Source organism: Leiobunum rupestre, chromosome 5 (assembly GCF_980474605.1).
Source record: "Leiobunum rupestre chromosome 5, qqLeiRupe1.1.hap1, whole genome shotgun sequence".
In the NCBI taxonomy this organism is placed as follows: Eukaryota; Metazoa; Arthropoda; class Arachnida; order Opiliones; family Sclerosomatidae; genus Leiobunum; species Leiobunum rupestre.
The window spans coordinates 29,743,299-29,769,302 of NC_143388.1; the positions used below are offsets into that span (position 1 = coordinate 29,743,299).

General features: G+C 34.4%; 1 protein-coding gene across 24 annotated transcripts in view; it reads right to left on the minus strand.

Moving 5' to 3' along the window:
- LOC149944083 (uncharacterized) overlaps positions 1-26,004 on the minus strand; it is a 211,707-nt gene that overhangs the window by 53,090 nt on the left and 132,613 nt on the right. For 12 of the 24 annotated variants that reach the window (XM_090176756.1, XM_090176755.1, XM_090176754.1 and 9 more), the window contains 13 exons: positions 23,613-23,773; positions 21,664-21,875; positions 14,535-14,754; positions 9,540-9,636; positions 9,192-9,420; positions 7,882-8,133; positions 6,647-6,932; positions 5,837-5,965; positions 5,053-5,168; positions 4,253-4,270; positions 2,101-2,188; positions 690-1,511; positions 451-516 (listed from right to left, as the gene is read on the minus strand). In XM_090176756.1, coding sequence (XP_090032882.1) covers positions 451-516; positions 690-1,511; positions 2,101-2,188; positions 4,253-4,270; positions 5,053-5,168; positions 5,837-5,965; positions 6,647-6,932; positions 7,882-8,133; positions 9,192-9,420; positions 9,540-9,636; positions 14,535-14,754; positions 21,664-21,875; positions 23,613-23,773 — 2,696 coding nt within the window. The remainder of the gene's footprint in view (positions 1-450; positions 517-689; positions 1,512-2,100; positions 2,189-4,252; positions 4,271-5,052; positions 5,169-5,836; positions 5,966-6,646; positions 6,933-7,881; positions 8,134-9,191; positions 9,421-9,539; positions 9,637-14,534; positions 14,755-21,663; positions 21,876-23,612; positions 23,774-26,004) is intronic. The other 12 variants (XM_090176768.1, XM_090176748.1, XM_090176745.1 and 9 more) reach the window with 8 other exon arrangements.

A 26,004-nucleotide genomic window follows, 5' to 3' on the forward strand; every position in this document is an offset into this window, starting at 1 on the left:
TATTGTCACAAAATCATGTGTTTTTTTGTAATTGACAAAGAATTGTCTCGCATGCACATTATTTAGAGCATACAGCGACGTGACTCTTAGTTTAATTTAAACTACTAAGTTGTTTAATTTAAACTAATTAGTTGTTTCATTTATAAACTAAATCCATGCGACAAAAATCAAGGACGTCAGTGTCACGGAACTCCGAGATTAGCTAAAACTAAGGAGGGTTGGACGGGATTTTGACGTTCATACAGGGACAACTAATTTCACGTAAACCAAGACGTGCAATTTCAATAAGCTGGCTTCGAAACACGAAATGTACAAGCTTTTTAAAGTGGGAATCTTAGGAATATTAAAGAGACTATTTTAAGGAACTATATAAATGATAAAATCAGCCAAAATAAAAATGTCAGGAAAGCAAAAAGAGAAGGGTAACAAAAGAATAAATCTTTTGTATACCTTTATCATCTCTTTCTGCTGGTGACGGGGGAGGTGTCTTTATTCCCTTTAAGATCCGGGCTTCTCCTGTCATTAAACAGAAGTTAAGATTTCAGTAAGCCTCAAATTTGGTATAAAGAAATGATTGAATGTATGATTGTTTTAGGTCTTATAACCTATTAGTAAACTTCGTACGATTATGGAATACCCTCGTATACCAACAACTTCGAAACGGATTTAGAGAATCACGTTTAAAATACCTTCAAAATTATCATCTGGTTCTTCTACAATAGGAACTGGGCTTGCGTTATAATCTTTTCTACCGCTCTGAAGATTTTGCGTATTTAGTTGCTGAACAATCGGCTCGTCTCTGAAAGGAGGCGCGGAGTCATCCAACAGGGACACGAATTTTGACAGATCTTCGTCTTTGACTTTCGGTCGTTGAGATTTCTCGACGTAGTCACTCTGTTCAAGTTCGTTATCGGAAACTGGGAAGCTAACTCGACCTTCGTCACTTTCCAAAGGCTCGTTTAAAAGCTCGTTAATATCAACCGGTTCAGATTCGTCGGCGTCTTCCAGGGATTTTAACAAGCTGGAAATTTCTTTGGATGATCTTAACCTACTCTTCTTCGCTTCGTTCGTCTCTTTGACTTCTTCGTCGACATTGCCATTAGTTTTGGCTTGGTTCTTATCACGGTCAGACTCTGGTACGACGACATCCGACTTGATAAACGATTCATCCTCGTCAAACGTCGCTTTATCTTTTCCGCTTCTATCCGAAATGAAGTCTAGCAGTTCGTCGGGAATCAGGTCGGACAATTTGGTGTTACTGGGCAAAGTGTCGTCATCCACTATAACTTGACTACTGGTTATTTCGATTGAGGTTTGCCCAGCTGGCGAAGACCGTTCGGGAACGTTGAGTTTAATAGGCTTATCGTCTTTCGATCCCAGTTCCGGTTGCTCCGTTACAAATTTCTCTACATCGGCGTCCGATTTAATAGTGTAGGATGGCAGAATAATGAAACTATCTTCCGTGGACTTTTCCGCAACCGCTTGTGGAGCATCTCGACTCATTTTCCTTCCTTTAGTGGGAAACACGCTTATTGTTACGGTACTTTTAAACAAGATAATTAGCAATAAATTAGTAGTCGCCCATGCTGTATTAGTTTTCATTTGTTCCATCTTCAATGCCAGAAGTGTGTTACCATACAATGAAGATCGGAAATATTAAGGTTAAAAGAAAACAGTCAAAAGATTTCAGACGAAAGATTAGTCTTTATCCAGCTCACGAGAAGGAGAATGGTTATTCGAAAGCGCGTGTTAAAACCAAACCACAAGGACGTGAAAATATCCCGTTATCATACGCGGACGGATGAAATTCTCCCGAGTTAATTAATGGTTAATACATCAAAGTAAAATTAGTTGTTGAGACAGGCAGTTTTTCTTCTCACAGAAATTTGAACGAAAAGGATTTAAACGAAAGGTTCCAAAACCACTTAACCAACACCCTTATACGAAAACTCTTATCAAACGAGAAATGATTGGAATAATGTAAATTTAATGATTACAAACAACGTGCCTCAAATGTATTAATAAAGTACATGAACCACTTTCCAAAGATGCAATTAATGGTTAGTGTAGAAGGGCGGAATATTCAGAAACGACTTTTACCTTTCGATCGCATTTCGACCGAGTCTTGAACGTCTTTGCCATGAAGAGAACCTGATTCGCTACTTGTTTCGGCAGCTGATTCGGCTTCCTAAGCAACATTAATAAGCAAAAGGTTTCACAAATATGAAGAAAATAGTGTATAAGATATTTTCTGTCGAGAGAAGTTCCTATGCTTCAAATGTTATTCGCTTGAAACATGTACCTTTGCAGGTCCTGCTGATTTTTACAAAAGAGTTGGGACCAAAATACATCACACGGAGAGTTATTAGAACTATAACTTCATTAAAATATGATTTATAAATAGGTACATATCCCTAAGTAGCGTAATTAAGTAATTTTTCAGCTTAATAGAGGTTAAGCAGAGTACTCTAGAAATTTGAACAACAAAGTTGGGAGTCACGTGAACATTTTAGACCTTTTTCTTTTCCCGTTTTAACAACTTCAAGACGACGCCATATTTCTGTCGTAATATTTGTAGTGTTTAAATAAAAATGCCGATAATTATAATTTTCCAACCTAACAAATCGAAACTGAGTTATGCGTTAGCCCATTGAGTTGAGAATAATGTAGAGCCCCAGACCGGATTTTCCCCATAGGCTTACCATTAGTGGCAACGGGACTGAAAATCAAGGAACTTGATCAAAGTACGCCTGGCGTCTTCTGTTGACAATATTAAACAGCCTCTCACAAAGCATTAATGTCTCGTGCAGTTTGGCGCGAGACGAGAATGCATTGTAGAAGGTAAATGATAAAGTTCCTTGATTTTATGTCCCGTTGCTACTAATTTTAAAGATTGGTTGTCCTCGAACGTTGGTGGTACTTCCGACGTTGTTGTTCAAACTTCTAGAGTACTCTGCTTAACCTCTCTAATGCGGTATACACATCCACGAAATGGAGGGAAACCGCGTCGATCTAATGAAGGCACATGTTTCGTTTGAATGGTCTAAATGTATGCTTCTCTCGGAAGAAAAATGACCATGGCCGTACTAGGAAAATAAGTATATTAGAAACACTATAGGATGCCAACGATATAAATCATAAAAGCATTTATACAGGATCTACTTTAAATCATTCTTAGCCTATTAAAACCGTTTTAAAAAAGCGTACAGCAGCACATGTCAACTTCAAACGTTAAATGTTTCCTGTACTCATTAAAATCATAAGATAATCTAACTTCATGGTAAATTAACTTATCTCGCGTTCACATATATTATTAATTACTAGAGACTCAAATATGCAAGAACTATAGCTAATGAGCGTGCCACAAATTTTCCCGATTCCAATTCCTGGACTTTTCGGAGATTTTCCCTGACTTATTTTACGCTAAAATTCGTTAATTTTTTACCTTCATTTCAGTAAAGATTTCCTATTTGCAATGTTTAAAATTCCCTGAATTTTCCAGGAGTTACAGGTTTACCTGGTACTGTGGCAACTAAACTAAATTTAAACTTTTCAAGCGCAAAAGATAAATTATACTACTAATTTTAGAATTTCACAAGTATATGTTACTTCTACGCTCATTTCAACCAAAATTATTAAAGACGTTTGTTGCATAAAGATAAAATCTACACAAAGCAAAATACGATAAAAATAGCCAAACTAAGCAAAACTGACATCGAAGTACTTTTCAAAACATGTCTACCACGAAAAAGCATAAAAAAACCAATAAACCAATTCACAACTTTCTCGCATTGCTTTGGGAAACAAAATAGTAAGAGCGAAGCCATTAGAGTTTCGGATTTATTGTATTTAGTTATACTAGATGGCGCCATTTTATAAAATATTGACGGGAATGGAATAAATATTGTAGAAAACAATTTATAACATTATTTTAAACAGAAGTTTTATGTTAAAACTATAACAAAGTTACTCAGAAAACAATAGGTATAAAAACTAAAATTTTTTGCGGTTTTTAGATAATTTAAAATTTCAAGACTGTTGGCGACATCTTGATTAAGGTATTGAAAAGTCCATTTCTAATGGCGTTACCCCTATTAAAGGAGCTTCTCTGTTATAAAACGAGCCTGGGTTTATAACAGGGACGATTCAATAAAACAGCAATAAAAGCAAAACAAATTTGCGAAGGCATATTTTGAACTTTTGTGTATGCCTGATAATGTCATAGTGGAAAAACCATGCTAGATAAACGTACCTCAACGTCATTTAGCCTCTGACGGAATACGTAAAAGAGGTGAGGGAATTCGGAAAGCAAAGTGTTAAAACCATTGCAAGTACCATTAGTTACAACTAACACTAGCTACGGAACTAGACTACGTTCCACCTATGGACTGCATTGTACAGGATGAAAAATTGGTGAATAAGTAGATAAGTCCATAATGAAAAGGGATAATAAAGCGAAACCCTAAACAAATTTGAAGAAATTTAAAAACTTACTAATAGCTCGTACCGATAGGTCTTCGAGCGGATGAAAACGAATATACGTATATAATAATCTCCACCACTCTCCCCCTATTCGGCTTTCCGTTGCTATGCAACTCGTTTTGAAATTTTTAATATTTAGGCTTAGTTTCTCTATTCGGTGTTATAGTCGCAAGCCAGATTTCCCGCACGGTACTGACGAGTTCCAAATAGGACGAAACCGGTCTACCGTTGGATTTTCTGGCTATTTTATTTTATTTTATTTTATTTAATTATTCACTCGAAGATCTATTTGGTCCGAGTTTCGCGTTTTCATCCGCTCGAAGACCTATCGGTACGAGCTATTAGTAGGTTTTTAAATTTCTTCAAATTTGTTTAGGGTTTAGCTTTGTTATCCCTTTTCATTATGGACTTATCTACTTATTCACCAATTTTTCATCCTAGACTACGTTCGTTTACTAATTCTTTCACCGTTAGGCCAATTTAAAATATTAAAAATTAATTAAGGCCTAAAACACTTCAGATTAGAAAACCAAATGTTTAGAATAATATAAATACGATAAATAGAATTACTTTTGTAGGGCGCACCTTGATTAAGTCTTGCTCATCGTAAGAGACATCGAGAGAGACATCTCGCCGTAGTGAGGCGTCCCGTGATGGTCCCAGTTCTTCTTTGAACGCGTCAAATCCTGTGTAAGGACAAAAGGACAAGATGTTATTAATATTTTTGGAGCGAAGTTCAATTATCATCGACTGAAATTGCGAAATATTTGTTGTACGCCAAGTTAATATTATCATATGTAACATAATCACTCATAAGTATGCCATAAATGCATTTTCGTTAATGAAACCTTGTTCACGAGATATGACGTTAATTACGTCACTTACAATTCCGTGACGAAATACGCGTCATCAACTTTACTGATGGGAAACGGAAGTTACTGAGAATTCCTCGCGCGTTTCTGGCTTTGCCCACGTCAAGTTTAGCTCGTGCCTCGCGATCACGTGATTTCATTTCCATGGTAACCTTTTCAATAGCGCAAGGATTATAAGCATTTTTGCATTTTTGGGTCCGCTCAATGTATGTTCCGCGTGAAACAAGGTCTCATTGAAATTTTTTCAATGGAAATATTATACAGAGGCATGAGTAATTATGTTACATATGATATTATTTATTATGGAACTTTAATTTTCCCAATTTGAATTAGGAAACCTTGTACTAATCTATATAATTATAACTTGTTTATTCTCTAAAAATAATGATTACTCGTGAAATTGAAATAAAAGTTTAATTGCTGCCAAAAAAAAACTGAAACTGTGTGATCGCAACACAATTACTTAGAAAACTGGAACTTACCAGACTGGTCTAGTCGGACTTTGGCAACTGCTTTTTCCACTTCATCAGTGAATAGTTGTACGTTAAACATGCATTTATTTACAATATCTTCGCGGTTAATTTTTCTTAGTGCTTTGTCTAAGTTATTGCCTATAAAAATAAAAAATATTTATGTTAATAGACCCGATAATTTTTCTAATAGGAGCTTCAATAAAAGATCATCTCTTGGGAAGTCAGCCCTAAGTGGACCGCGGAATAAAATAATTCCGGTTGGTCAGTTACCAGATTTCGCCTGGCAAGACAAAGAAGTTCACTACAATACATACTCAAGTCACCTATATGCGCCATCCATATTATAAACGGATTTTTTTTCATTAATTTAAATTTTTCTAAATGCCAGCGTCTAAATGAGCCTCGACGCAATAAATATCTATTAGGCCTAAGACAATTTTTCTCCTCGACGCAAAAATTATCCGTTAAGCCTAGAACACACATACTTAAAAATGTCACGGGAGAGGACACGGAAACGCAAACAGAAAAGTAAAATAATTTTATCTTTGGTTTACGGTTTTTGAATACATGTCAATTACATTTTACGTATGTGTGTTCCAGGCTTTAGGCCTAACGCGAATTTTTCTGGTTGACGCAAAAGGTATCCGTTAGTCCTAACAAAAATTTCTCTATATCGCGGCGTTTTTGCCCATTTGGAGACCATCCCTTACAAGTTACAAGGACCATATAAAGAGTAACTCGCACGTCTATGCTCTATGTATTAATACTTCCTAGCGAATGGGTTTTATCGAAGCGTCTTTTAGAGTGATAATGACCAACCTGTGCCTTTGGTTCCCGCTCTCTGCATCCATATCCTGAGCATAACAAGAGCTTGTTGCGTAGGATCGTCGGGACATTCCGCCTTTATAGATTTGATATCAGTTTCCTTGATATCGAGTTGTAAAGCTAAAGGCACCCAGTCGTTTCCTAACTCTCGGGCAATGTCAGAAAGCCTCAAGTCGGCTCTGTGAATTAATTCTGGTTTGGCTAGTCCCGTTTCTTCAACAAAACCGTATTTTTTTTCTAATGTTATTAATTCTGACGTTAATACCGCTGTTCCGTCAGCCTGAAAGTAATTTAAAGTAATTGAATTTAAAGTAAGCTTGACTGAAAATTGTACTTTATAAAATAGAGAAGAATAGAACAAAAGTAAATATGAGGAAGAAGTCCGAGACTGACATTTTCTTTAACAAAAATTGTTAATTTTTAAAGTCTATTGGGATAACGAAAAAAAAGAAATAATTGCAATTTGATTAGTTTTAATTAAAATCTTATATAGTTTAGAAAAATAAAGAACTGCGTAAAAATTGTAGAATGTACAGTTACAAGTTCAGTTTTACCATATTGAAGCCTAAAAAACTACATTTTACCACGGCGAAGTACGTTTTGATAAAATCTCTGTAAACCGGTTTGGGGTATAGAAGAGAAATCTTGAAAAATAGCTTAACCGTGAAATTGCTTGTCAAGCTGATCAACTCCCAGACTTTTCCAACTATTTACTTTTGATATTACGTGTCAAAGACGAATTTTTATTCTAAATTACAGTAATTTGAAAAAATGGATAAAATTCGACCTTTGGTTCTCTCTCTATTTGAAATACGATACTTTCAAGTAGTGTTGTAAGTCGGAAAATTTTCCAAAAAATGACCGAGGCCTTTTTTCCGGAAAATGTTCCGTATTTTTCCGAAAAAAATAAAAGGTTTCATTCCATGATTAGTCTAATATATTGTTTGCAAATTTCAATAAAACGGAATTTTGGCCTCATTTTTTCGAATCTAAAAGTAAAACTAAACCTCTAGACTAGTTTAAACTGATTAACAGTGTAACACTTTTAATGTTTTGTAGTATGTTTACTGATATTAGACATTTTATATCGATAAAAAGTTAAAACATTAAAAACCCTTAAAAAGTAGTTAATGTTTAAATTTTTTATTTCTCCGATTTGCGGAAAATTTTCCGCATTTGATTTTTCCGGAAAATTAACAACACTACTTTCAGGTGATCAGTTTACGCACCTTGCAAACTTCAGGTAATACAATATTGAGGTTACAGATGGGTAGCTGAGAAGGTTCGCCTCTTCCCGCCTTAGGCTCCCTCATGAAGGCTATCCTGCCCAATGGATCTTGGTGAGGATCTTTAACACGGATAGTGAAAGGTAATCTGTTCTCCCTAAAGGCTTGGAAGCTCAACTTCAGCTGTTCTCCAGATTTGGTTACTGGTACCAGATTGCCGGCGAATTCTAAGAATTGCACCTTGCTTTCCAATACCTTTGGAACACGAAAATGTTAGACACTACGCTCAAACATTTTATGATAATACGGCAATTCGGAATTTATTAAAAGTAGGACTATATTTTTTAAATTGTTGCGCAACATTTTTACGAAGGATAATTCGGGACTGAAATTTCTCAATTACTGGATATTGTAAGGCAACTTTCAACAGTAATTACGTAATAATTATTAAAAAAATAAGAAATGCAATTGTTTTTTACGATACGCCGATTATTTGAGAGTGAAATAGGAATAGGAGGCGTTGGATTCAATGATTTACAGGATAACAGAGTTGCCACAGTATTTTAACTTTCAAATTCCCTGACTTTTCCAGGTTTTTCCCAGACTATCTCCGGAGACTTTCCCCGACTTATTTTGTGGAAAAAAATTGTATCTGTTTACCCTGAATTTTAGTTAAAGTTTCCTATTTGCAAACGAAATTAAATTCCCTGACATTTCCCTAATGTTTAGACTAATTCTTAAAATTCCCTGACTTTTAAACTAATTCTTAAAATTCCCCGACTTTTCCCTGAGTTATAAACTAATTCTTAAAATTCCCCGACTTTCCTGAGTTTTAAACTAATTCTTAAAATTCCCCGACTTTTCCCTGAGTTTTAAACTAATTCTTAAAATTCCCCGACTTTTCCCTGAGTTTTAAACTAATTCTTAAAATTCCCTGACTTTTAAACTAATTCTTAAAATTCCCCGACTTTTCACTGAGTTTTAAATTAATTCTTAAAATTCCCCGACTTTTCCCTGAGTTTTCCCTAATTTTTAAACTAATTCTTAAAATCCCCTGACTTTTCCCTAATTTTTCAAATAATTCTTAAAATTCCCTGACTTTTTCCTGATTTTTAGACCCATATTCAAATTCCCGGACTTTTCCAGGAATTCCAGGTTTTCGAGATACCGTGGCAACCCTGGATAATATAGGGCAAGTTTAAAAAATATCGGATTTGATAGGAATTACAGGACCCCCTGGGCTGCCTGCATTAGGAATTCCGAAGATTTCGTGTGGATGTTTATAAATTCCCGAGCAGATGATTGGGACTTACTTCAACGTCTCTACTCTTGGCAACTTCCGTGAAATGTTCTTGGTGTTCTAGCGTCTTATCCTCCTTGTCATCTGTCATGCAGAAGACCCTAAGCTCAGCTTCCATGGGGTCAGGTCGCTTGGAAAAGACTACAAATTTCGCCATGAAGGGTACGTGAATCGCTTCTTTGTATAGTTCCGTGGCGTATTTCGTGGCTTCGTTGACTTGTCGACAGTCCATGAGCCAGAACCTGTTCCACAGAGCACAAACATGATATTTTAATGCAAAGATTTAAGACATTTTCACTTCAACTCAAAAAAGAGTACGAGAGAATGCAAACGCTTTTCTACGTGGGAATTGAAACAGTACCTGGCCGAAACTGTTGTTGTAAATGAAACGCAATCATTGACGAACGTAAGTGGCGTGGAACCAGTGACGTCTTCCCACTGCGCTTTCGTAGTACCCCCTGAAAGGCAAATGCATACAACACGCGTATTGGTCAAATTGTTCGAAATCATTTTTGGATAATAAGAATTTTTCAAAAAAGGTCTAACTGAGTTTTAGCTTGCTGTTGCTATTTTACAAATACTACGAATTGATTTTAAATTACGATACACTTTACAAAACTAACAATTAGCAAGTGCCTTTGCTAGTTCTACCACACTTCATTTTTTCTGAATTTTTATAGTGAAGAATTGCAGACCATCTTTGTAGTTGAAATTAATAACTTTGTTTTTAGGTGGCCGTACACTAAAAACTCTTCCAACAGCAAACTAACGCTCAGTCGCGTCGCAAAGAAACAAGCTCTTCTACAGTTTAGACTAGACTATTTTCACTCCCGGCACATTATCCTTCAAAACATTACCCTTCGTTATCAATCCCATCAATTTGCTCCATTTTTAAACAAAAGACTGAAATAAAATCTTTATAATATTTTAACACTTTAGCGGAAGTATTACCGGACGTTATTCGAATTGTTTGGTCAGAAACCATTTCTTTGGCAAAGATTTAAAAAAAATGCTAACCAAACAATAAAGGATTAAATTTGAAATTAATGTAACAATATACTGAAATGTTGGTACATTAAAGCTTGGATAAATGAAATACTGGATCGCAATCATTCTTCAAATTGCATCCTCCGTCAACGTTCCGATCGAGAAATATATCCACTCAAATGCGAAACATGTTAGCCGTTTTTTTAAAACGATTTCTAAAATTACTTTGCACGCGTCTAAGTAAATCATCCTGATAATAAAAGCAATTGCATATACAATAGTTGTTGTAAAATTTATATGAAATTACAACATTGCATTCAGCATAATATTCAGTTTTTGGAAGTTGCACATATTTTAAATCAAACAAACAATTTACAGGGACTGTTACTGCATGGTAAACAACGTAATTTTTAAATTTATGGTCAATAGGTTTTGTGCAAAAATATATTTTATGTTGAAAAAAATATTAGGCTTAAGCCGTTCGTTCAAATTGGACACGTGTTTAATATTTGGGTGGATTTATTTCCAATAATGAACACCGTGGCGCAACAAACGTCGCTGCTCTAATACAACCAAACGCGCACTCTAGATTCACGCCAGTGGTTTATTTGTCCAAGATTAAAGATTTATAAAATTATATGATTAAACGTACGGGATAAAAATCGAGAAATGATACTTTATATTATTTTGAAATACACCACATTCTCGCATCGTAAGACGTTCTTTAGAAGGTCTCATTCACTCCACGTTTAAAATAAAGAAGTGAGTACTTACCAAGAAGTAGTGGATAGAGCGAAAAACAAAGTAGAAATTGAGGTAGCGAAAACAGAAGCCAGTAAAGCGGTTAGTGCAGCGGGATTTGGTTTTTGGTACAAGTTTATAATCATAGGAACAATTGTATTTAAGTATGAGATGAGTGATAGCGTTTGTGCATTATAGGCGCGGAAAAACCAAAAACAGAGGCGGTGCTTAGGTATCTGACCAAGCAATTCCTATTGAGAAACTACACACTGAAGCAAAAGCTGTTTCATAAAAGCAGCTATATTAGGATGGAGAAATTATGGAATTTCTAACTACGACATTTCATTGCCTCAATATCCGATCATTTGTGCATTTACAGCGATATAAAACAAACAGGGAAATACACAATTTCAATTACAATTTGCAATTAGTAAACCAAGAATGTCATTATTTCTACTTAGGGTGAATGACTACGTTGAATCGATTTTTATTAGAGCTAAGCGAATAAGTAATTTCAGAATTCTCGTCGATTATCGAGTACCAAAAAATTGCATATTCGGGTACCCGATTACTCGAATAAGCTGCTCTCTAAACTCGTCGAGTATTTGTGTTTTCTATCCTCGTTGCTTCAAAGTTCAAAGAGGGGGTTTTGCAACTTTTTGGGGGGCAATAAACGTTACCTACAAAGTTGTGAAAACTGTGGTTCATTTAAATTAAAGGAATATTTTTCAGGATTGAAAGTTACTTTATACTCCTTTTAAATTTAATTTTATAATTTCTTGAATAAAACCAGCTCCTAATCAAGTACTCGATAACACGACTTGTTAAAAATATTACTCGAGTTTTTTTTAGTTACTCAAATCGAATAAGAGAAAGTTTCCCCTTAATCAAGTACTGGAATACTCGATGGAAAAAATGATACTCAATAACCGACTCGATTGCCTAAAACCACTAATCACACAGCCCTAATTTTTAGCGTTGCTGCTTGAAGAATGAGCTCATCATCCTAAGAAATCGTTTCAAAATAGTCATTCTCTCCAAATATTAATAAATACATTATTAGTAAACGGTTGAAACTCCGCAAGTCTGAACGTAATTCGATAACTTAGTTCCAAAACCAAGTACCTCGACTTAAGCGATTTTGCGTGTTGGCGTTTTTTTCGACAGAGCACTTAAGCTTTCATTTACAGTAAAAATAAGACAAAATGGAGCCCATATAGATTCACAGTTATCGTTTTTTTTTGTCAATTTTTAAAGAAACATTACCTAATTATATTTTTATTTAAAAAGTAATGATTTTGTAATTAAATTTATATTTTCGAGATACGTGATTTTGGATCTAAGGCAAATAAATGCGGATGTGTCTGAACGTTCAGACTTTAAATGCCTTGCGGAAGCCTTAACGTTCACGATCAGGCGCGTGGTGCTTTTTTAAGATTTATCTATGATAAAAAATTGACGTTTTGGCGAGAATTCTACAGGTTTTGCGGTAATAGTCACTGAATTTAATTCAATACTAAGATCAATTTACAATCAACACTAACTAATATAATAGTTCTAATATTTGGTATTAAATTTTTTATGAAAAAAATAAGTTAATATTGCCTAACAGAAATAGAATAATTATATTTCAAAAAAGTTACATTACATTAGCGTAATTAAATTCATTGACTTTTGATATCACGTAAGAAAAAAGTATCCATCTAAGCCATAAAAATGAAACATGTAACTTCGAAGGTTACAGGCATTTTCAGTTGGCTTGAATTTTCCGACCAAACAGCCGATGCATTAAGACTGAACACTTAGAAGTGTAAAATATACACTAGGTAGAGATTAGTGATTTATACGTCCAAAATCAGTCTTTGGTGTATTTCGCCTCCCACTAATTTTTATCCTAAACTTCTTTAGAAAAATCACAGAAATCCTGCGAAGTTACATGTGTCAAAAGTATACCATTAACAATATGGTTAGATTGAAACTTATCTCTTAAAATATACAGTATATAATTCGGATATTAGTAGAACTGGGGTTTTATAAAGCTAAACCACTTTCCAAATATTTTAAGTGAAAAAATACCAGTACTTATTTTTAGCTAGTAGTACGATATCAGCGGTTCCCAAAAGGTGTTCCGCGGAACCCCGGGGTTCCCTGGAAGGGTCACAAGGGTTCCGAGAATTCGCAGCGCGGCCATCTTTGTTTGTGGCAAGAGTCTTTTCAGATATGTAAAAAAATGTGTTGGGATTCCGCCAGAATTAGGTGGATAATTTTCTATTTTACTGCTCTCGAGCGCTCTAGATCGCTCTGATCAACATTTTATGTTCCATTTGCGTGCTCGGATCTGCTCCGATCAAGTTTCGCGTGTTCCAGTTCGCGCTCTCGGGTGCTCCGAGATCGCCCCAAACCGATCTGCCGATTTCGACAGATCAACGGATCGAGATCGAGATCGGAGCAAATTTTTGCGTGTTCCTTTTAGATTTTTTGGCAAAATGGCAGACCAAGACGCAAAAATTCAAATTACTAGCAGACGAAAAACAGCCGAATGGGGAAATATGCTAATGGAATGTTCCATTATTTTGCGGATTTACTCTAGTCGATTGGGGCGAGATCTATGACGTCAGAGACAGATTCGGAGCGAAACTCGAGCAATCAAATGGAAAACGCTAGTAGTGTTCCATAGCAAAAATAAAATTGGGAACCGCTGCGATATACTACGAAACCCACTGTTAAAAGAGGTGTCGACTGATGAATACCGTTCAGACGGGTTTGCCGATTAAGGGGCTTGCGAGGGGGAAATAACTCGCTAAAAATGTGTACACCAGATTACAAGTAATCCAAATATCATTATTCGAGATTACTGAAGATTACTGATATAACGTGAGATTCATTATGATTTATATATAACGTTTCTTTTTGTCGTCACGTAGTTATTTTACCTGCAACATTTCAATTTCCTTCAAAATATTGGGAATACGTGCCACATTTGTTTGTTCAAGAGATAATTGGTTCCACCCAAAGGCAGCGGATTACGGATATTACTTGTGATTAATTTGGAATTACGGATATTACTTGGTTTTTTAATTACGGATATTACTTGAGATTACTTTGGAATTACGGATATTACTTGAGATTACTTTGGAATTACGGATATTACTTGAGATTACTTTGGAATTACGGATATTACTTGAGATTACTTTGGAATTACGGATATTACTTGAGATTAATTTGGAATTACGAATATTACTTGAGATTAATTTGGAATTACGAATATTACTTGACATTACACAAATTACCTGGGGGATTACTAATTTTTCCAGGGATTACCCGGGGGATTACCTAACGAGTGTACAGCAGATTACTCAAGTTATTTCTCCCTCGGGGGCTTGCTCAGTATCTCCACCTTAAACCATAATCAATTTGGATGACACTAAATTTGTATAGCATTCCTGTCTAAAAAGCCAGATTTCTAGAATGTCCGAATAGAGCTAAGAGGGCGCTTGACCCGCGCGGATGAAGAATCACGGACCCGCTCGGTACAGAGAGACAGAAGAGAGCGACATAGCAAGCGGGAGAAGAGACAAAAAGGTGGAAAAAAGAGAAGCGAAAGAGAGTTAGAAAGTGAGAAACAAACCTGACTTTGTAATACCTGTTATGCTACACAACAACCTTAAGGTTGGTGCGTCGCCACTATACTGGTTGATCATGCCTTTGGTGGCCGCTTGCGGCACTGGGATCGTTAAAGTGATTGGTTTGTGGAATTTGCGACGGCGAGGCTCCACCGTTACTATTGGGCTGACCGCTACTCGGTTTCCAAGTAACTTCGCCACTAGTTCCGGTGAAATTGGTTGAGCCTACAGAGGAAAATACGCAATTAATATTGTTACGATCGTTGTTAATAACGATCAACGAATGCCTCTTTAAGGTAGTGTAAATTCACGGGAATTTATATTTTTATCACTAGGAATGCTGAATTGTCGCGTAGGTTGAATCTTACGCGACAGGAATCCATACCTCTATTTGGAATGCTTTTCCTGGCGTATCGCGTATGGTAAGATCACTCTGATGGCTTTGGCTCCACCTACGAGTGAAAAAATCCCCTTTGCACGCGCTCCCCTCTCACGTTGTTGTTTGTTAAGTTAACGTAGTGACGTCAAGAAAACCCGCCAGCCACATCGAGACAAAAATCTGCCGCGATAAGCATTCCGAGTAGAGGTATGGATTCCTGTCAGCGACTACACTAGAAAAGGCGTGTCCTTCTTCAAAAAGGTTCAACCAATAAATATCTTTATAAATATTTTTTACTGACCAATCAGAGATGAGAAAATTAAAAATAAAATGCCCAACCAAATTGTGTTTAGTCTATCACAAAATTGTAAGTTGCTTATAAATTTAACGATAATAAAAAATGTCTTTTTAATTATATAATAATCATTTCATTAAATACGAATTTATGCCTATTTAGCTTTGGCAAAAAAAAGATAAATACGATATTTTCTAGTCAGCATTTCTAGGGATAAAAATGTTAATTCCTTAAATAATAAAAACCAAATTTAAAAACAACTGCAAAAATAACTGTAACGGAAATAAATAACAAATTGAAATGAAACCATGCTTCATAATTCATGAAAATATACGGGTAGCACAACAACTCGCACAATAAAAATTTCAATTTTCAATTACTTTTTAGTTTTTAATGGTCGGTAACGTAGTTCAAAATCAGGTTGCATGCTTTTATTTAACAACTATTTTAGAAAGTGCCACAGTGATTGAGAATAATTCAGAATTTAAATAAAACATTTTCTCACATCACGCATTCCAAAAAAACACACAAAATGTGCCGAATGATTCTTACGAACCTAACTTAATTATTTTATAATATTTCAAAAAATTTAAATTGTATTTACAACTAGGACCTTTTCAAAACAAATACTTCGGATAACATATCGAAAATTCAAAAATTCGGTGGTAACATACCTCTGGCAACAAAATGATATTTTACAAGGGTAGTGGATGAGGTTTCAAATTTAGTGAATATGCCTAATATGTTACGTGTTTGGGTATTTGTAAATTAAATTATCGAATAAACAAGGATAATCAGTAATTACTGTAATGATTGTGCGATCAAATTAATTAAAGCAGCTTTTCTATCGTTCTAAGTATTCTCAATTTAAATTTTGAGATTTTAGATTATGAAATTTTAACATTGATTTCTAGATACTACATCAAATTTCTGTATTGATTTATTATTTTTAATGGAGTATTATTTCGCGCCAAAATGTGGGTTCCGTCATTTTGAATAAGCAACCCTAATATCATAAATGTTTGTTAGTCGCTAAAAAACCATTTAACTCTTTAATTTGGTATTTCCTAAATCGACAAACAGAAAGTTGACTTTTTGTACATAGCTACAGTGAACTACGTTAGTAAAGTATTTTTCAAAATATACGAATATTTTAAATCGAAAATGAACATATTCAATGAGTTATCGTTGTTTCACTGTATACAATGGTTTGTTAAAAAAATAACAGATAAATGAGTACGTTTATCGCTACATATTAAAAATCAGGCCATGATGACTGAAGTTAATTTAAACTAAAATGAAGAAACACGAGATTATTGCCTAAGTAAAAACATTTATTTATAAAGTTAACTTTATAAATAAAATGTTTATACTTACTCAATAATCTAATGTTTCATTATTTTAGATTAATTCAACCGCGTAAGGCCATTAACGAAGTAAGCAGATAAAGACATTTTTTTTTTCTTTTTCCTTTTTTTATGAAATTAATTTGCCAAATTCTCCATCTCCAATCATTGCCAAATGAGAGAAAATTGCGGCCATGGCGGAGTTCACATTTTGGAGAGAAACAGTGTTTATGGATAGGTTGCATTCTATTTTCGATGGGTGCTACCACAGGATTCGTACAAAATTTCCGGAATTAAATACCCTGGCATTTCCAGGTTTTCCCTGACCAAATTTCAAAATTTTCCCTGACCATTTTTGTAGAATAAATGAATTGTTTGAGGTAAAAATCTTGAAAAAGATTCTTTCAAAAATATATTTGCCTTTTTGGGAGCATTTTCAAATTCCTTGACTTTTCCCTGACCTTTTGTAAACATTTTCATATTCCCTGAATTTTCCAGATTTTCCATGTCGTGTACGAACCCTGTACCATATTGTTAATCGTAATTGGTCTATTTGCTCAATTTTAAGTAATTCACGGAATCACAGTATTTTAAAACCGCACGCAGAGAACGAGAGAAAAGCCTAATATAAGATGGAATAGTGATAAAGCCTAAAAATACATTCAAGTTAAAAACATGCAAACGAATGAAGAAAACGGTTGTATGAAAATAAGAATTGCATGACACGGGGCCAGTGAATTCAGAGGAAACCAGAAAAAGGTTTAATCGATTCTAAGAATATAGTTATTTCTTTAAGTGTTATGGCATGTTAGTGGCGGCAGCTAGCATTCAAGGAGAAAGAAGCAAGACTGAGACAAGAGATTAGATTTCAGGAAGAAGCCTTTATTAGTTATTTTTTTACTACAAGATATTTCTTAATCTTTACAAAAGTTTTCGCTTAACAACGAAGCGTATATGAATTGTCTACGTCATAAAGGACTAGCCATAAAATAAATTAATTTTAAACTCTCAGCATGGATCAAAAGCTTCGTTCCCTTGATTGCTGGCTACGTTATATTATAACACTTTTTTTAAAGTTAATTTATTTTATAGGTTAGTATTCGGTTAAAAATAAAGTTATGTCGAGTTAAAAGCAAGTGAATTAAGTGTACGTACCATACTCATTACGAATAAGTAGTTGGTTTCTTTTAAAAATAGACTGAGTAGTACTTTTAGTCAAATAATTTAAGGAAAAGTAAATATAGTTTAGACGATTTTAAGAGGTTGAAATGGAGATAAATATTCTTACGAATGGTGATAAAGGAGGATTAGAAAATGGATAGTGAAATGAATAGGCACGTAGAAGAACCACGTGTATCTCCCAAATGTAAACGTTGCGAGAAAAACTATTCGCTAGTGAAGCCAATATATTTCGTCGCTAGTTCTGTTGCACTGGCTACAAATTTCGATATTAACTTTTTCATTTTTGTCCCAGCGAATACGAATTTGGGAAATAAACGTAAGGAAGAAATATACATTCGTAAGACAATTAAGTTTAAATTTAGTTTGCGTAAAGGAGAAGGAAATGGAGGCGATTGGAAAATGGTATGGTAAGAGGTTTTCAGAGGGAATTTCACACAATTAGCTTACTTGCTAAAAGTGCGAAGGAAATTGGTACAAATTTAATTTAAAATTCGAAAGAACTGTGAATTATAATTACATTATAGCCTAACCAACTAAGTAATCGGAATGAATATAGCACGAACAACCAACGTTAAAAGCATTAACAATTGAATTAGTGAATGAAAATTCAACAAGCGTATCTCTAGGACGAAAAATTGTTAGTGATTGGCCAAGCAAAAAGGTCTTCTGGGGATGGAATATTTTTGTCCCACAGTATTAAAAATACAATTTCACCAAATGTTATTGTCTGAATGCTAGTTACAGTAAGCCTACCCACTACCGTTTCCTTATCATTTCTTTTATCATTATATTCTCGAAATATGGACAGTATGGATATGATTTCTTTTCAATTAAATAATGACAACATAAATGACTCGACAGATCCAAGCACACTTTCACACTTTTCAGGCTGGAAATTAAGGTTTTCAAGATATTCTCACGCCTAAACTGACTAATACATTTATACAGAAGTAACCGTTTCAGTGAAGTATATAACGCGGGGCTCCCATCAGCTCCCTAAAATAACAAAAAGTCCTTATTTTTCTTTTTAAGCTACTAATCTACCCTAAACGCGGGATTTGGTCCCTAAAGTATCCAATTTTCATGAAATTAAGGGAAACCATTATAGGTTTAAAACATTTTTAAACATCGGCTCCAGGACTGTTTACAAATTAGTTAAAGGCCTAGGATTTCTTCTGCCTGTTTTCCTTTAAGTTTACTTCCCGCCGCTAAAATATCCTGGCAGTAGGCCAACGTGTTCTGCGGTTGGCCTACCACCAGGATATTTGCGCGGCGGGAAGAAAACTTAAAGGAAAACAGGCAGAAGAAATCCAAGGCCTTTAAATCTGAGGATTCACGATAAAATAGTTCGAACATAGTACTTAATAATGTAACCAAGCTTGTGGTGCTACCTTAAGTTGTAGGACAGAGCATCCCTGTTAGGTTGTAAAATTTAGAGAACATATAAATACCAAGTTAGTTTTGGAATTTAGTTGAAATAAAGATATATTTTTGTTTTACAACCGTCCCTATTTGGTTCCAATTTTGAAAAATGTGGTCCCTATTTCACCCTATTTTTATTGCAAACAGTAACTATTTTCCCTACTTTTTAAAGCTTATGGTGGGAGCCCTGATAATGCTAAAAGTAACCATCGAATTTTCTTAGGAATTACACTTTAATCTCTTCTAGTATATTTACGGTAAAAATGAATGAACCGAATTGTTAGTCTGAATTTCAAAACCTTTTAGTACGGAAGCTAAAAGAGGGGTAATGCGATCTGAAGAAAACTTTCTTGAAAACCTTAAATTATGGCAAATCCTTTTTTTACATTTATGTATATATATCTACAATTACAAATATACCCTGTTAAATAATACTGACATATTTATGAAGCGATTTCAAATGAACTAAAAATATTTGCATTATTTTAAAATGATTTGTAGAACACATTTTAGATGATTTAGACAAATACTACAAACCATATCATTTTGTGAAATAAAACTCAAGTGAAAGTTAATAATTATAGCAAATGAAGTATTTAGTTCTACAAGCATTTAACGGTAAATGATGCAGTTTGGATATCAAATTAATGTTTAGCTATTTTCATGGGGAAAAATAACAGCATCTAATTCGCTAACTGATGACCATTTATCACAAATATTACTAATTGATGTAACTGACTAAAAATATCCCGTAAATGAATGACACATATTTCACTTTTAAATTCAATGTGAGAATACTGCCATGGTCTAAGTTTTCTAAAATTATTTCAAACAATATAACGCGAATAAAATTCGGATAAGACAATAAAATTCGGATAAGACAATCAAAAGTTAATTTGGAAAATATTAAACGTGAAATATGGCACATGATAAAATTATAGTTATAGTTGCAAAACAAGGGTCTATTTACATATTGGTATTTACATAATAAATTATTGGGAATTAAACTACCTAAGATAATGTGACGTTTAAAATGCGTGCCCGTTTTTCACGCAAATAAATAATACTACTTTCCATATAAAAAAAGAAGAGTATCACGTGTAATTTCCGGTTACAACCACAATAACCTTATAGTGGGTGATTTAGTCATCTAAATTTCTAAAAGGAGAATCACTACTAACATGATGAAATATGTATGGCACTTGACAAATTCAAACACAGGAAATATGACATTTTTAACTTTTGACAAGGCAACTGGGTTTTTTCCTTTTACTAACCTAGCAACCCTCGGACACGGATAATCTAGCACTACACCAACAAAAACTCTCAAAATGTCTAAAATATCATCTTGATATACAATCTTATTGTGTTATAGGCACTCTTTTCCAACAAATGATTTACGCGAAAATGATTGAAAATGGCGTACAAAAATCAAGTTCAAATCCTCCGCGTGATTGTTAATTGGACGCTTAAAGCAGCTATAAATATACTAGGGCTATACCATTTGCATACCTACTGAAGAACCAAAAACTCTTCATTTTCAATTTCAATGTTTGGCTCAATCATAATCAATGACTATTGAATGTGGATAACAAATTCTGAAGAAATCGAATTAAATATTTAAACGTTAATGAAGAACGAATATTCTAATGTCTCATTTCTTTTAAATTAATTTTAATAAGCTCATGACGGGTTTTCTCTTAAGTTAACTACCCTATTATTCCCATTTAGTGTACTGTCAGTAAATTACTAACTGAACATTTAGAACGTCGCCCTTAGAGGTTCGATTTTAACGCTTTAAGTTGAACTAGATGGTGCCAAATTAAAGGGATAAAATACAGATTCAATAAATAACTTTTGAACACTAGTTATTAAAATGGATATTTTATGCAAAAATATTAAACGATAGATCAATAATTCGTTAAAAATACACGCAAAAATTTGCATATTTTTCGTGGCTTTCAGCTAATTTAAAATATCTACGGTTGCCGTATTTAAAAATCAGTCACCTTTGACTTGTGTGTATTGGTCTTCTGTACTAACAATTAAAGAAATAAAAGTAATTGTAACCTTCAGTAGAGGCAAATGGTATAAAGAGAGCTTAAGAATTACACGTTATTTTAAAATATAATTAAAAAATTAAAAAATCTATATATACAGACTGTAATGAATTTAGGTACGGTTTGTTATCCAAATTTGTAATTTATGGATCAAGGCATACGATTAAACGTTATTTCACCATTTGACGGCGTGTTTCACATGAAGGAAAAGAGATTTGCCTTTGGCCAAGTTCTGCTGACTAAATCCGCGAAAAAGCCGCCACTCTTTTTGGGTTTAGATTTCTTCTTTTTCCTGCCGAATAATTTCTTCAAGAATTTGGGGTTTCTGTGGTTATTTTGGGCGTTAGGCGCGTCAACCGGGGTGGTCCCTAAAAGCTCGATACTAGAGGAGTTGGTGACCATGGCGGCATTGTTGGAATGGTTATTTGGACCGTTATGATGGTTGTTTACCTGAAGTCCCACTTTGATTTTCTTGGTCAGGGCCGCTTCGGGGAATATGGCTTGGACTTGCGGAACCACCGTTGAACTGACCATCCCTCCTTCCGGTCCTATCGCGTGAACTTCCTGTCGAATCCTGGTCACAATCGCAAAATATTGAGGGAAATCCGTCGTCAGAATTCGAGTGATACGGTTCGTATTCAGATCATCCAGTGCATTCAGATCTAAAGCGGGTCAAGCGCGTTATTACTAGTCAATTAATTAAATGATAACGCTAGTACTCACAAGGAGACGACCCAAGGTGTTACACACCGATTTTGTTCAAACTGGGGGCATTGGTAGACCTTCATGTAACTTGAAAAATCCTAAAGGGATTTTATTCAATGGGCAACGGTTTTGTCATGGCAACGAAAAATGTTTTTGACAACTTAAAATGGAAATTTTCCCATTGAAAATAACATGGGATTTTTACAAAATTGAAAAAAATTAAAATACCAAAATTATAAAAAAATTGATAAAAATTGGTCACATTTTGATCAATTTTTTAAATTTTTTTTCACAGGGGAATCGGTCAAAATCCCATGTTATTTTATGTTGTCAAGAACATTTTTCGTTGCCATGGCAAAAACGTTGCCCATTGAATAAAATCCCTTTAGGATTTTTCAAGTTACATGAAGGTCTACCAATCCCCCGAGTTTGAACAAAACCGGTGTGTTACACCTCGGGTACTCTCTTTGTAAGTATATATTTATTATTAGGTGGTTTCTTTTCGCTTGTTCCGGGGTTTCGGAGTAGGGTAAAAAGAATAAGGCTATGACGTCATTTTACCCCGATTCTGTGGTGGCGAATAGTTCGAGTAATAGTAAAAACATTTTTCCAAAATGGCTGCCTGTGACGTTTTCAGCAGCTAAATTCTGGCTAGCAGACGACAGAATCCGATATAATATCTTGACACCTTTTCAGAAGGAGTAAAAAGAGTAGCCCTAACAAGCGAATAGTTCAGGGTTCGTACAAAATTTCCGGAATTAAATTCCCTGAATTTTCCACGTTTTCCCTGACCAAATTGCCAAATTTTCCCTGACATTTTTTGTAGAATAAATAAATGATTTGGGGTAAAATTTTCAAAAATATTGTATTATATGTATTTTTAATACATCTTTCAATTTTTTTTTGGTCATCCCTGACTTTTCCAGGTTTTCCAGGTCGTGTACGAACCCTGTAGTTTATTAATTATCATCCCCGGAACAGGCGAATAAAACATTTTAGGTTAAGAAGATAACACTTCTACTCCGAGAACAGGCGAAAAGAAACCACATAAAGTTAGTTATTTTGGAAACTCTTCCTCATAAAGAAAATCAAATCATCTCATTGGTTCCCTAAAACTGAGGTCTTCCGATGACCACGAAGTACACGTCCGTGACGTTTTTCATACCCCCCCCCCTCCTCAACAAGTCATTATCTCCAAGTCGAAAAAATACACTTTTCAAAAGTCCGTATATTAATCTAATATTGTTTGAAATATAAAAATAAATTTTCGTCAGTTATTAGATTAATTAATTTAAACGTTTCGTGCACTTAATCAACTAGGAGGTAATCTACTTCCAATTAAAAGTAATTAGACTATTTTGTGAGATAAACTCGTAAAAGACTTAAAAGTAAATTTTTTTTATGCTTAAAGAGGAATAATAAATTTATATTTATGCTGTATTCATGAATTTCACGTTTCTGCCACCAGGATTAGCAGAAACTAAGGTTGATTGGCGCAGATAATTTTTCGATTTAGATCTTACACCAATCCTGGTGGCCGAAATGTTAAATTCGCTAATGCACCTTAAATATGTGATTTAGTAATCCCATTAAGCCTTGAAAAATATGATTTCAATATTGAAAAATACAAATTTCTTTTGACATAGAACTTAATAGCGGAGTAGAATAACTCGGTGTGAAATGGGCGAACGTACCTTCTCCTTCGAAACTTTCGTTAAGCACATCCTGGACAGCTTCTTCCGAAGCTTCTAGAGTGTGTTCCCTCCAATTTTCGCCATTATCACTCCGCAGAATAGTTATTTCTCGCTCTTTGCCACGCAACGAAGCAAAATGTGGTACCTCGATTATCACTGGCCTGCAACAAAAATACTTCATATTACTTAAACAGTTCAAAGTACATTTTCCCCCCTAATTTAAATAATTATTATTTAATTAATAGTAATCTAGACAATACTTATTCAATTTAATATCATTGTAATCCGACTTAATCCTAATATAATTCAATTTAAATCACGATTTAAATTTTTTATTAAATTAAATTTTAATTTCATTATTTTTCTCAATTATATGGAACATAGAACATTTTTAATATTTTTAATAAAATCTTCATTATTTTACTTTAATTAGCCAAACAGCAACCATTTTCAATCCCATTCTTTAAAGTTACAACTCGTCTAGTTAATATTTAAATTAAAAAAATTACAATAAATAGAGTATATTTTTTAGGACTGTTAGAGTGATTTCCAAATTAGCTGAAAACTATTCGTGAGTTCTGAACCGTTAAGAGAACGGCTTAGGACTAAGCTGTGACGTCACGCAAAAGTTCTGGATAGTTCAGAACTTTTGGACGAATAGTTGTGATTCGTACGATTTGACGTACGCAGCCCGATGTGCAGACGAATTTTAGAGATTTCAACCTTGAGTTCCGGCCAGTACTTGCTCTTGAGCAGGTACCATTTAGAACGGTTCCGAACGGTTCAACAAGAGGTTCTTGTCTGCGAATAGTTTGCATTTGGGTAGTTCTAGAATTTTTTTTGCCGAATAGTGCGCATGGGGACTGGTTGAACGGTTCAGAACTCACGAATAGTTTTCAGCTATTGTTTATAGGGAAAAAATGTCATTTAGAGCGACTTTAATTATTTTATTCCTAAATTAATAGAGGGAATAAATACTTCTATTAAAAAAACACCAAAGCTTAATTACCCGTTAAACAAAATAAGCACACGCTTAGGACATTATAGGAAAGGTTAAACATAACTATAATATATATATATTTTCCGCATTATATTTTTCCGGAAAATTAACAACTTTAATAGCATTTTCAATTTGACTGCTCTCGAGCGCTCAAATTTTATGCTCCATTTGCATGCTCCGATAAAGTTTCACGTGTTTCATTTCTCACTCTCGGGTGTTTCAAGATTGCCCAAAACCGAGAAAGTCCGAGATCAACGGATCGAGATCAAGATCCTTTTAGATTTTTTTAGCAAAATAGCAGAACAAGACGCGAAAATTCCTTTTACTAGCAGAAGAAAAATATCAAAGAGTGGGAATATATTAATGGGACGCGGTTTTTAGTCGATTGGGGCGAGATCTATGACGTCAGAGTCAAATTCGGAGATAATCTCGAGCAATCAAATGGAAAACGCTTTGTTATGAAGTAGAGTTGTAAATTTTCCAGAAAAATAAAATACGGAAAAATATCAAACAATTTTTCGGAATTGTAGAATCGGAAAAACAAAAAATTGAAACATAAATTTCCTTTTTAAAGGGTTTTAATGTTTTTAACTTTTTATCGATATAAAATGTCTATAATTTTTTTCGGAAAAATACGTAAAATCTTCCGGAAAATGACAAAGGAAAAAAATTAGCTCTATTTTTAAAAAAAAAATTTTAAAAAAGTTTTCATTCCACGATTATTCTAATACATTGTTTGCAAATTTAAATAAAACTGCATTTTCGCCTCATTTTTTCGAATCTAACAGTAAAACTAAACCTCTAAACTAGCTTTAAACTGATTAACAATGTAACACTATTAATGTTTTGTAGTAGGTTTACTGTTATTAGACATTTGATCAGGGCCGGCTTGGTGTTTTGCGGGGCCGGGTTCGAAATATACTTGCGGGGCTCTCGACTTTCGGATTTCATAACCCCTATAGCTTTACCCTCCAGTTTACACACCCCCGTTTTACCCCCCGTTTTACCCCCCGTCGTTTTATTGATCAAATATTGCACTATTTTAAGTTTCTAACATTGGGAGACATTAATTTTATTTTTCATAGTTCATTTACAGTTGTAACAGTTACTTGTTACCTTTACCCTTTAAAATGACATCTAGATCTTTTGGCAGAAAAATCTTTTATTACGCCATCAAACTCTAAGGGTTTCGCCACTTTATTTTCGATTGACAATAAGGCTAGTGATGACAGTCTCTCTTGGCTTATAGTTGATCTTAGATAGTTTTTAATTAATTTCAATTTTGAAAAAGATCTTTCTGCTGAGGCTACTGAAACTGGAGTGGTCAACAAAATTTTCAAAGCTATTGCAATATTGGGGTACAACCGTGTTATTTTTAGTTATATAATTTAA